This window comes from Ammospiza caudacuta, chromosome 4, assembly GCF_027887145.1.
Source record: "Ammospiza caudacuta isolate bAmmCau1 chromosome 4, bAmmCau1.pri, whole genome shotgun sequence".
Classification (NCBI taxonomy): domain Eukaryota; kingdom Metazoa; phylum Chordata; class Aves; order Passeriformes; family Passerellidae; genus Ammospiza; species Ammospiza caudacuta.
Genome location: NC_080596.1, coordinates 29,043,952 through 29,057,307, shown reverse-complemented (window position 1 = coordinate 29,057,307; position 13,356 = coordinate 29,043,952). Strand labels below are relative to the sequence as shown.

The window sequence follows — 13,356 nt, the reverse complement described above, 5'->3', positions numbered from 1 at the left end:
CTAACCATGGACAGTATCTCTCAGGTTATTCGTGACTGTGAGACGTGCGCTGCCATTAAGCAGGCCAAGCGGGTGAAGCCCCTCTGGCATGGGGGGCGGTGGTCTAAGTACAAATACGGGGAGGCCTGGCAGATTGATTACATCACACTGCCTCAAACCCGCCAGGGCAAGCGCTATGTACTAACCATGGTAGAAGCCACCACGGGATGGTTGGAAACCTACCCTGTGTCTCATGCCACAGCCCGTAACACTATCTTGGGCCTTGAAAAGCAGGTCCTTTGGAGGCATGGTACTCCCGAGAGAATTGAGTCGGATAATGGAACTCATTTTAAAAACAATCTTATTAATACTTGGGCTAGGGAACATGGCATTGAGTGGATATACCATATCCCCTATCATGCACCAGCTGCAGGGAAAGTGGAAAGGTATAATGGATTGTTAAAAACCACCTTAAAAGCATTGGGTGGGGGGTCTTTTAAAAACTGGGAGCAGCATTTGGCAAAGGCTACCTGGTTAGTTAACACTCGAGGTTCCACCAACCAAGCGGGTCCTGCTCAGTGTGAGCTCCTTAATATAGTAGATGGGGATAAAGCCCCAGTGGCCCACGTCAGAGGTTTGTTGGGAAAGACAGTATGGATCAACCCTGCCTCGAGTACAGACAAACCCATCCGTGGGATTGTCTTTGCTCAAGGACCAGGTTATACATGGTGGATAATGCAGAAAGATGGAACAACACGGTGTGTACCTCAGGGAGACCTGATTGTGGGATGAGACTCATATATGAATGTCATTGTTTGTTGAATGTGAGACAGAAGGAAACTGTAAGTGTCAAAGGTCTGAGCAAGTAAGATGAGAGGAATGCGTATGTGTCAAAGGTGTGAGTAAGTGAAATGAAAGTTTTTATTGTATATTCACGATATGGGATAAGGGGTGGAGTGTCGTGGGTTGACAGCCTTTATCCCAATATCGTGTGTTGTGTCTGGCAGCTGTGCCTTTTCTCTCTTCCCCCCCCCCCCGGCCGTCCTGCTGCGGCGGGGCGGGGAAGAGAGGGGGGAGTGTTTGACCAGGCCTTTTTGCTTTTGGCTTTTGCTGCTTGGCTTGGCTAGCCGCTTTGCTTGCTTGCTTTCTGCTTTTTGTGCTGTTTTTTTTTCCTTTTCTCTTGCTCCCTCTTTCTTACCCTCCCCTGAAGATACTGGACCGGCTCCGGACCTGACCTGTAGACGTCCAGGACACCCGAAGCTTGCAGAGAAGCGCCGCGCCCTCTAAACACACAGTCTGTTTTTTCTGTTTTCTTTTCTTTTCTTGTGTTGGGGAGTGTTCTTTTGTTACTTGTAAATAAATAGGTTTTGTTTTCCACTTTGCTCCTCCGAGAAATTCCTTCCCGAACCCGGTGTTGGGGGAGGGGTGGTTGGAGGTTTGTTTTGTTTTGGGGGGCTCCCTTTTGGAGATTTCCCCTAATTTGTCCTAAACCAGGACACCTACTCTTCTCCAAACTGTGAGCTGTAACTTAAATTTCTAGTCTTTGATATATTATCACAGGAAACATTATCATATACCAAACCATTTCCTACAACACTGCCTCCTGAGAGAAATGCACCAGCCCTTGGGTTAGCAGAAATACCTCAACAGTTCAAGCATGGAATTTGATAGGGAAAAAAAGGAAATAGCAATCCAATGAGAAACAAGGTTTTTAAAAAAAAAATTAGGTCTGCTAGTCCCCAAAGTCATTTTTACTTGAGTTGATTAAGAGCTAGTAACCTATTTCTAATTACAAGGGTTCTCTAAGCTTCCAGAAGGACAAACCCAAAAGGAATGGCACTGCCAAGGAATGGACTAGTCCTAATTCACCTTACTGATAATTACCATTCTGTTTCACCCAAAGCAGAGTAGGGAAAACACCTGAACTTTGTAACAGAATTTTTTTATTTATGCTAAAAATGGAATTTTTTAAATGAAAAATATAAAGTGTAGAAACATATAGGAACCTTAACTTTGAAGAGAGCTCAGATAATTACTGAAAAAAATATTTACAAAATCTATCTGTTCTTCCACTCTTGCTTTATTTTTTTCTAAATGGATCCAGTGTGACCAAAACTCAAGCAAACCAAGTCTGTGCGGGTGATCCCACAGCAAAGAGCAGGGAGGGTGGAATCCACAACCCAGGAAAGAAATTGCAGCTGGCACTGAGGGCAGGCACACTCCAAGGACAGTGCTCACCTCCCTCACGTTCAGGTGAGTAAGCTCCTCCCTGCTGGTGCTCTCTGGGGAGGGAGAGAGGTGGGATGACTCACACTCTGAGGGTCCACAGAGTTTAATTTGGGATTAAAGTTCAACTTGGCACTGCTGGATGGCTGCAGTCAAGAAGGTGCCCTCTCAAGGTGAAACACACTGAGAAAAATTGCGAAACCAGTGCTCTTTCCAGTTCTGATCCATTGCCTTCAGCACTAGACTCACCTCTGCCACAAACTGTAGCCTTTCCCTTCAGCAAATTCCATAAACTTCATTAATTTCATTATTATATTCTTGATTTTTAAAGCCTCTGCACTAAAACCAAGTTTTGGAAATTGCATTTCAGAAGTATTACTGCATGTGATTTTTAGAAATGATTCCAGAAGTGAGCAATGGCTCTTTGAGGAGCATGTTCATTTCTGGAATTCATCACCTTTTACTGAGAGCAGTAGTTAGCTGTTTCAGCACTCAGGAGAGGCAAACACTGATATCTTTTTATGCTCCCTTATAGCAGGATGCCATAGGTCAGCAGATAAAAGCAAAGGAGGGAAGGCTGGTTGAAATTGCCTTAATGAACATCATTCCAATGTGTTTCTATCCCAGCCTCATAACAGGAAGCAATGCAAAGCTTTTGAAGACAAAATTTTCACATCTATTTGCATCTGTTCCACATTTTACCATGAGCTACTACCAGTGACTTCCCCTATTTCCATCTTGACTACACTGAGAACTCTATGTTGAATACAAACTTTCCACTCCAGCATTCAGAAGTTAAACATAAACAGTAAGCACCCTCAAATAATTTACCTATGTCCTTTCTATTTCATATGGCCTATGGAAAAATAATTCCAGTATGTCAATAGCCAATAGACTTGAACTTGTCAGAAGTCAAAGTGAAAAAATCAAGTTGTTGATCCTGTGTTGCCCCTCACTCCAAGTCCAAGAGCCAAGGCTGGAAAGCAGGCATTATCTAATTACCTACCTTTGGAAAAGTCTGAATTCATTGCACACTTTCAGTATTCTTACATGCACCTGAGTACAACTTCATATTTACTTGGCTGTCCTTGAGCCACTTGTTTATAGATGAATAAAAATGCCTACACCAATATAAGCAATAGCACTAGTGCTAAAGAAAAACTAAATCAGCATACCTAAATCAGGCATGTTTACAAACCTAGCTCATAACTGACTGAATGACAGCTTGGCTTCAAGGCTCATTGTGGCCCACAACTTAGTCAGGAAGCTGTGTCATTAAACACAACAGTCCTTAAATCACTTTCCAAATTACACCAGATGAAGTGGCAGGTAGGCACATATTGGAAGTTATTGTAGCTATGATTCTAATCCTTTGTTATGGTACCACAGAATAAATTTAACCAAGACAGAAGAGTTAACCTTACCTACTAACAGCCACACCACGTTGGAGTCATGTTCTGTCAGGAAATCTTCCAGCTGTGTGATACTTGGGACAAAACTGTCATTTTTTCTTTGATCCATTGCTACACTGTTTTTGCACCAGCACCTATAGAACTGAAAGAACAAGAAAAACGTTGCAAAACCAAAATTAATAACAAGAACAGTACAGTTTGGAATAAATGGAATATGTACCATCTTAAGTGATCCCCAGCAGAGTGCTTCACACAAATACATATGTAATTGTTTTCTTCCTTCAATAACAACTTCATGATTCTCAGGTACCTCCTCTTCTACTCCAGAGCTCCAGACACACTTTCACTCATCTCTGCTGGAACAGTTTCCTGGCACAAGACTGCCCCAAACAAACTACATACCAACCAAACACCAAAATATGCCCTCCAAATTTAGTACCCTGGATGCCCTGTACAGCATACAAAAGCAAATAAATGTCTAAAACTGCTGTGGCACAGCAGTAAGTCAAAAGGCAACTGAACATACAAGTATAAATGAGGCTGTATTAAGCTCACTAACATGCAAAACTGTAACATGAGACTAAACCCCTGCCCTTGCAGAAAGAAAGGCCAAAGGAGACACTTCCAGGAGCTACAGAAAATTCCCAAAACCTCCTGATCTGCTGTGTCCATAATTCTCTTTAAGGATGGGTTTGTATCATTCTGTTAAAACTGACTGTCTGGTTGATCTGTCATAGAGAACAGAAAACCAGTCATTTGGATCTTACACATTTCTTCAAATCACCCAAAAATCACCTTGCAACTGGGTTTATATTAATTAAATGTGATTAGCAGGGAGTTGCTCAGCTCAGCAACATCTGTAATTACACAGCAGTATTTTTGTGGCATTGGTTTCATTTGCAGTCTTCTCCTTTGGATGTTATATGTCACATCTTCTTATAGAAAAGGAAGCATTGATTCTGCTTCTTTTTTTTTTTATTTTCTAACACCTTCCAGCTCCTGTCCTCCTGACAGTATTCACCCTCAAAAAATATAAGTAGATCTTACTTCCTTTTGTTATGAAGTCTCAGTGGGTTTCTCCATCAAGGGCTGTAGGACATAAAACTAATATTGACGAGTCCTTAATTTTTCAGCCTAACAGGTTTGAATAATTAGTATTTGCAAATGTTAGCAGCAAATGTAGCAATTCATCTGTTTTTACCCTTTAATACTCAAACTACTCTTATTATTTTAACTGGAAGAAGTTGGGGGGGAAACTGCCTTTAATGCACTTGTTTCTCCTGCTGTACCTGAACCAACAGCCTGTGTTTAGAACAACAATAGCAGTACAGTCCCAAGAATAAGGGTTAATCATTTGTTCATTACCCCTTCTGCAAGAAGACACAGAATGGGGAGGAAATAGCATGAAAGCAGCAAACAATAAAAAAAAGAAACAACAAAGAAACACAATGAACCAACACCAGTTTCCAGCAGGGGTGATAAAGCTACCAACTTACTGCCCTGCAAGGAGGAGGAATAAGAGAAATAAACATCACACAAATGCACACAGACTAAGAAAGGAGCCATTGTTTCAGAAGGGGCCTCAGAACAGCAAATGAAATCACATAACGGCACTGTGATTTACTTTAAGACATCCACAGTACTCTGATAAAAAAGCCACATGTCAGTTTGTAGATGGAGCAGATGATGCCTCTGCAGGCAGCCTCCAGAGCCTTTAACCCCTGAATCACAGGGTAAAGAGAAAAAGCCAAATCAACACTTGCAGCATAAAAGGACCCAAGGACTCGACCTCTCCCTTTCCCACCTAAGGACAACAGTGTCATTCTGTTGTGACCCAGATCACCATGGAAATGGTGTCAGTAGGTAAGGACTGTCTACCTATTGCCTCAACCACCAATATTTAATCTCATCAGGGAAGCAAGAAATTATCACCCAAAATGACATTATACTGAAACACGACTAAAAATCATTAAACAGGACAGTGGCAAGACAACCTGGAGACTGAAACTATTGAATCTTGATACTTAGCTACTTAAATAAAGACAGTGTTCATCTCTTTTTTTTTTTTGTCATCACTATCCATAACCATAAACTGGAAAAACATACTTTCAATTTTTTTCTGGGATGCATTTCCTACCTGCATGCAAATAAACTCAGGAATCCCCCATCACTCCGCATGTGTCAATACAACATATTTGAGCTTCAAAGAGGATCCTTTAACACCCCAGCCCTCTGATTTGGGCTTTTTTCTTTCATTAGGGCAGTCTCTGCCCTTGATCAAGTTCCTGGAGGGAGGATGCTGGCAATAAAAGTGTAAGCACCCCAAGCCAGCCAGTAGCAACACCTACACTGGATGTGAGCTCTCAACACACCTCTCAGAGCAATCAGGTGTTTAATCCATTTAGTATTATTAATTACTATAGTAAAAAGCGCAGACTTAAGGAGTGCGCAGTGCTCATAACGTCCCTGTGCATTTATAAGGTCCAGGGGATGAAGGGGCAGGATCTGCACCATCAGGATAACTTATGGTAACTTAGAACAGACACAATTTTCCTCTCAGGATAACTTAGAGGAAGAAATGCCATCTTTTCACAACAGGTATTTGCTACTTAGAGTAACCAGCATTCCTTTGCACCTCCCAGCCCCTATACACTGTAACCATTGGTTTAAACCCTGGGCCATACACTGTAACCACAGCTGGGAGTCCTGCAGGCTCTCACTGCCCACACCCTGCTGCACTCACATTTACTCCTGTGTGCAAACTCAGCTCTGCCACCAGAGCAAACTGCTGCACTCCCCAGAAACGGTGATCCATAGGCTGCTGAGGCTGGAATGGTCTGTCATGCTGCCCACTGAACTCTCTGAAGCCAATCCCACAAGGAACTGCCCTTGGAATGACAAGACCTGAGGGCGTGAAGCTGACTCTTGCCAACCATGCAAATACACAAAAGAAAATGTAACAAAGAGGAACAGAAACCCAGAAGTTCACATTTGTTTCTCTGCATTTATTTAGCATCTTTTCTCAAGGTCTGTGCTGTTCTGCGATGAACAGCTCAGTCAGCATGCTGAAATATAGTCTAAGACCATGATAAGTGTTTGGATTTATTTGCCTTCCCCCTTGCCTTATTGTTTAAACACATTTTCACTATTCATTATGTCACTTGTGCCTCTCATTTACCACACACCACGTTAATAACTACAAAATGTATTAGCTCTCTCCTGGGAAGAGGACAGAAGAAAAGAAACATTCTGTGGCACTGAGGTGACAGAACACTGATACTCATATTTTATCTTCACAGCAGTCCTTTGGGGCATCATGTAGTTGTCTCTCTCCAAATGAGTATCTGAAGCAAGGAGAGATAAAGGCCAAATCCCTCATTTATGATGCCCAAACTGAAATACCAGAGGACTGCTTTTCAGGTTGTGCACGTTTGGAGCACTCAGCAGGCTCAAGGCAGGCACTGGACTGCCTTAAAGATATGAGGGCTTGATTTTACTGTGAAGCTGCACCTCATGGTCAGCCAGGCTGTCTTTATAGCAAAAATATATACTTAACAGACTTTAAAAAGTGAATTTTAATTACTTGTGTCACACATAATCCATTCTCCACAGCACTAAGAAGAGGCAAGGGAAGTTATAATCCTGAGGGGATGCACTTCATTTTCAGCCTGCTCCCTGTGTTACAAGTCCAAACCAATTTTCACTGCAAATATTCCATCCCTAAAATGCCAAATACTCAAAAGCAGCTGCTCCTAATCTTTATAAACTCATCCCAATCACATCAGATAAGTAAACTCATTTTAACCTCAGCCTGGCAAATTAACTCAACACCAAGAACAAACCTCTGCTTGAGCTAAGTCATGAAATATTTACAGGAGGCATGCATATATGCAAGGGCTGGCAGAAGAGAAACCAGAAATTCAGTGACCAGAGTGCAGCCACTTGGCAGGAACAGCTGCACCCACCTGGAAAAGGTCTGTCCGGCACCTACAGCTGAGCAAAAAGGCAACAAATGTTTTACTCAGTGCCTGGGAACATTAGGGTGATGCAGGTCTTGAGCTGGGCAACAAGAGGAGAAAGAACAAGAAATGTCTCTTTACCACATCCTTTGTAAAGTCATTTTCTTGGCATGTCAGAGAGAGACAGCTGAATAAAAGGGGTGTCTAAAAGTGGGGAAAAAACTGCCATTTTATATTGAGAAGAAATACTTTTATATGGTCATGAAGTGGGTAGGGAAATAAAGGACATGCCAATTCTGTTATTACTGCTGGAATTCTCAGGGGGAATAAACCAGGAGTTTAAATTTGCCAGACATATCCTTCAGATCCACACAAGATCAAGTGCTTATCAAATACATGTTAATTGGTGTTATTAGAGGTTAGCTGCCATTCCAAGGATACTCCCAACTTCCACAGCAATTACTAATCAGTGGAGTGCCAATTACACCCAAAGTGACACATTAAATCCCCTTGGTGTCAATAAATGCATGTAGATGACATGTCTGGATGCCTCATCTCAAACAAGAAGCCATACCTAAGGCAGCTCTCTAAAGGAAAGAAAAGGTATTTTTGGCATTACCCACTCCATCACTGCCTTTCAAAGGGTCTCCAGCACATCTGCTGTGAAATGAGAGGTTTAGATAAGTACATGATATCATAAAGGAGGCTCACAAACACGGACACAGTTCTCCTCTCAGGATATTCTCACACTGTCAGCACCCAGAGGCACATTAAACACTTCTCACAAAACAAAAAGCTGCCAACCTTGGCACCCATCCCAAAACTCTCCAGCTAGGTCAAACACTTCAAACCGATCCCAGCACAGCTTAGGAAACTCAGCTGCTCTTCAGTCAGCAAGCAAAGGAAAGAGGAAGGAAGAGAAGGAGAGTTGCTCTCAAAAAAAAAACAAAAACACCCACAAAACAGACAAAAAACTAAGTGAAGGGACAGCACCCACAGAGCAGTTCTGCCACAGGGCAAATTGCATTGCTCTCATATCTGGTACCCAATTGAAATGAGCTCTGAGCTTTCTTTAAGAAAACAGCAAACAATCAGGTCTATTTCCCTCCCTGCCTGCCCATGCCTGAAGTCCCACTAGCGGTGAACTGTAAACAAAATAAACTAGAGCTTTAATTATGCTAATGAAATCCTGCTACAGCCCCAGCAGAAGCAGCTGCGCTGAAAGCAGAGCCCAGCAGAGCCACACCTGGTCGAGCCGGTGTGTGGACAGCCTTAGCCAAACACAATTTGCACTACAGTAGCTCAGCAAATAACAGGTCTACTTCAAAATTCATTAAATCAAAATAAAGCATACTCAAAGGAACGGTAAGATAAAAATCATTCCACAATAGCCTGCCCAATGAAGTTGAGTTTCACAGCACAAGTGGTAGCTTTTATTTTTCTATTTTTAATAGTAAATGACATGAGTTTTCCCAGGAAAGAGATCAAAGACAAACTCCTGCTATGGCAACCAACACACAGTACTGCCACTGCTAGCCTAGGAATACCTGCTTGAATTGGGATGATTTTTCATTTAACTGTTTAAAATTAAAAATACACTTCTTAACCTTGCCTCCCAGACTTCTTCAGGGGAGCTGGCTCTTTTCCTGCTTACATTGCCAAGCTTTGATGCTGCAGAGGAAAAAAAAAAAAGACAAAACAAAAAAAAAAAAAAAAAAGAAACCCCAAAACCCACAAACAGAAGAACCTACAGGCTTACAGCAGTAGAAATAAATAAGAATTTCCCTCATGCACACTCCTCAACTTAGAGGGGTAAAATAAAAATATTGCCTTTGGGGCCTTGGTGGTTGGTTTTAACAAGGCAATAACTTGTTTCTCCCTTTTTCAATTTGAGTACAGCACTGTACCTTTGAAATACTCTATGAAACTAAGCCATCTACTCCACACCTATGAATTCTTCCAGAAGCATACTTCCTCTAAATTTCTCTTTTGATACATCACCACAATTTGGAGAAAGAGGAAGTCATTGCCATAAATCACACATAGAGTGATTTATGTGTCAGTCTTGTAGCTACATGCAGCATCATCCTTAAGGGAACTGCCTGTATCTTCACCCCAGCCTGGAGTCCCCACAAAGATTTGGGTGCAGCAACAAGTGCTAGAATAAGTTATGTGCGGAGATAAGCAGCGACAGGAGAAGCTACTACACGTCACAGGAACATGCGAGAACTCTGCTCACTGCTAAGCAAAAGCATTAACTAACCTCTTGCCTATTTCCCCCAGGATGAAATGGTGCAAAAGAGCAATCGCCAAACAGCAGCTGATGCACATTTCACATGCCAAAGCTCCCTAACAGCATTCCCAAAAGGGTGACTTCAGCACGCCACAAACAAGGCTAAGATCCCCTTAAATGTGTCCATACCTCCAGACAACGAGCCCAGACGATCCACGAGGAGCAAAAGCTACTCATGATCACTGCCAGAATGTGCAAATTCTGGCCATGACCCTAAACAAACATCCCCGATCGTCCATTCAGAGCCAACTGCCTAAGTGGACAATCAATACTGTTTTTATCAATGGCTGTTTGAGTAACCTATTAACACACTTTAACAAACAAGAGGAATACTCCCTCCCCCTCCAGTTTTTTTCTCAGTTTCAAAATTTCTGGCCCCACTGTTTAGCTGCTCACTGCACATAAAAAGCAGGGGAGGGAAACCCTGCACGGCTGCAATAAAAAGAACAAGCCAGAAAAGCAGAATCACGGGATTAAGTGACACAACAGAAGAACTCACATGGCAACAACTGTGGCCTTTTGCATATTAAACCTGAGAAAGTTACACATCGCAGCAAACTGTCAACTTGGGAAGTTTTCACAAAGTTGAGCGAAGGCTGCTGTGGAGATGGATCTTAGGATGGGAAACCAGAGCAGAAAGAGCTTGTGATTGGGATATTTGCTACATGACTACCCCCAAAAGACACCTCCCCGGTATCAGTGTTATATTATGTATTATATCTGTTATGCACACGTTACATTGGTAACTGTATCGGGTTTTTTATTGATAACGCAAAGTACAAGCACCTTATCATAACGTCGTTACGTATCACCACCACTACAGCTTCAGACACACCAAAAAGCAGGTGCACGTCGTGTTAAACCACCGTGCGTGTGCTGAACCCTCTCAGGACCAGAGGCACCGGCAGACATCGCCTTCCACCGCCCAGGGACCAGCACAGGGAAACTTCCCTCGCAGGCCAGACACAACCGGAGGCTGTGAGCTCCCGCCCCCGGCCTTACAGCCGTTCTGCACGGCGTTACCGCCCGCCAAAGGGGAAACACCGAATTCCCGACACCGGAGAGGCTTCTCCCGGCATCGCTCCCCCGCGGGGCGGCCGGCACCTCGGCGGGACCGGCCCCCGGGGTCACCACACGGCCCTGCGGGACGGAAGGACAGGCACCCGGGCCTCCTCCCGTCCCGGCCCGGCGGAGCCCCTCGCCGAACCGCGGCTCCTCCCGGCGCGGGGGCGGCTGCGTGTTCCCGGCAGGCCCAGGGCGAGCGGCGGGGCCGAGCCCTGCGCGCCGGGCCCATCCCGGTGGGGAGCGGAGCGCAGCCCGGTCCCAGCACCCCCCCGCACTTACGCCATCGCCCTCCGCGGCTTCTCCCCCGCGGACCCGGAACCGGCGGCGGCAGCCGGGGCCCTCCCGCACCTCACGGTGAAGGCGCGGCCCCGCCCACGGCGCCGCCGCAGCCAACCGAGAGGCGCCGCCGGCCCGCGCGGCCAATGGCGGGGCCGTCCGCCCCCCGCGGGGGCGGGACCGAGGCGCCGCTCCGCCAATGGCGAGGGGCGGTGCCGCCCCGTGTGTGTATGCGGGGAGCCGCGCCCGCCCATCCGCGGCGCGCGCAGGCGCGGGCACAGCTGGAGCCGCCAGATGTGCGCGGGGGCCGCGGGCGTGGCCAGTACCTTATGGGGTTGGCGGGCACACGGCTGCCGAATTGGAGTGTCGCCGATGGATCCTGCCCCCGGCGCGGTTGGGTGCCCGTTATGTCGGGAGAAGGGGTGGTGCCCGCCCGGCAGCGGCTGGCGGAGCGAGCGCCTGCGCGCCCCCGGCACCTGCCGCTCGCCCGTGTCCGCGCAGCGCCTAACTGCGAGGCACCGGAGGCGTTTGTCGGCCGAGCCGCCCGGTAACGGGCTGTTCGTTTTCCCGCCCGTTAATTGTGCCCTCCGAAGCAGGTGAAGAAAGCTGGCCCCCGAAACCAGATAAAAAGTGAATTTTCAGGGTTTTTTGAACACATGTGGCCGTGACTTGACTGCCAGGTGTAGCCAAATAGGATAAGTACGCACATTTCTTCAGAATTGCGCAGACATGATAAAACATACCGAATTCTTTAAAATCACTCAGGCGTGCATCCTCCAGCCTTCAGTAGCATGCTAGGGAAAACCAAAACAGTGACTCTGTGTGTGGTGTTCATGTACCTTCTTCCATTAATTCCTTGCACACTGTCAACAGCGGTGCTGAACTCCACGGTCCCTCAATGCCCCCGAGGTTTCCAGAAGCTGCACCACGCCGTGTCCCCTGAGGGATACCCATCCTTGGGCACCTGGATCCTGGCTGTTGTACCCCCTGGCACCTGTAAAATAAATCCTGTGGGTGAGAAACTGTGTGAGAAACACAGAACCCCTAAGCCATGGTGCTGCTCTCGCTGGTCTGACAGTGAGACCCATCTGTGGATTTGCTTGGGCCAAAGTGAAACTGAGCCCAGCTGAGCAGAGGGCTCATGGCTCCTCTCTGCGAGCCACTCTCCTGGCTCGCGTCTGCTCCAGCATTCCCCATGGTTTTCCCTGCAGAGCCAACTTTCAACTGGATCAGCAAACACAAGGGCACGGATGCCCCCGGGGGGCTGGCAGGAACTCCTAACCTGGGCACAGAAAGGCACTGGCAGGATTATCCTTGAGCAGTGCCTCAAAGCACAGGGGAGCCCTGACCCTAGCTGCCTCCAGCACCCTGCTGGACAGAGCTGTGCTCAGAGCAGCTCCAGGCATCCTCCACCCAGCAGATGAGCCAGAACCAAAGCCAGCATTACCCAACGAGGCTTATCCTCACTGTTGTCTGCTACATTCCCATCATACTAAGCATAGGAAGAAAAATATTGTTTAAGTATTCCTGGTTTTCATATTGAAGGGCCCCCTTCTCTGCTGGTGCACTCCAGCACTCTTCCCTGGTCTGCTGTGCCAAAAGGATGGAGTCTTGGGAAGTTTTCCAAATTTTATCCACAGGGTGCCTGAAGGCTTTAATAAGGTCCATGCAGATAAGTCACACAAAAAAAAAAATTAGCTCAAAGTTATCATTAGATGTTGTCATATATAGCAAGAGTTCCATATTGGTAGAGTTTTATACTTTCTTAACGTTTCTCACAGTCTTCTCCTCTAAGCACTGACTTTCTTCCCCTCGCAGCAACCAACCAACTCCAGTTCCCCTCAGCCAACCAACCAGCCCACTCTTTTATAGCACTCTTCTTATTATTGGCTACAGCTGTGGCCTGTTAAAGTCAGGCCTGCTCCTAATCTTTAGTAATTAACCCAGCTGCAACTCTTTAGGGAGTAAGATTACTTTCTATACTACCTTTATCTATACTACCTTTATATTTTTATATTCTGCTGTAAAAGATGGAGATTAAAGCTTTAATGCTGGAGCAGGCCTGGCTGGGAAACTGAAATAGGGAATTAACGCAAGGAAAAATATTTACCCCTCTACACCTCTGAACTTATTTGTTTTCTAAAGG

General features: G+C 45.6%; 1 protein-coding gene across 1 annotated transcript in view; it reads right to left on the bottom strand.

Moving 5' to 3' along the window:
- The window catches only part of BLTP1 (bridge-like lipid transfer protein family member 1), a 93,532-nt gene extending 82,288 nt beyond the window's left edge, over positions 1–11,244 (bottom strand). Inside the window, exons 1-2 of the mRNA XM_058802955.1 lie at positions 11,214–11,244; positions 3,630–3,759 (exon numbers count right to left, since the gene is read on the bottom strand). Of these exons, the coding sequence (XP_058658938.1) occupies positions 3,630–3,726 (97 nt within the window). The 5' untranslated portion in view covers positions 3,727–3,759; positions 11,214–11,244. The remainder of the gene's footprint in view (positions 1–3,629; positions 3,760–11,213) is intronic.
- Positions 11,245–13,356: the final 2,112 nt, after the last annotated feature.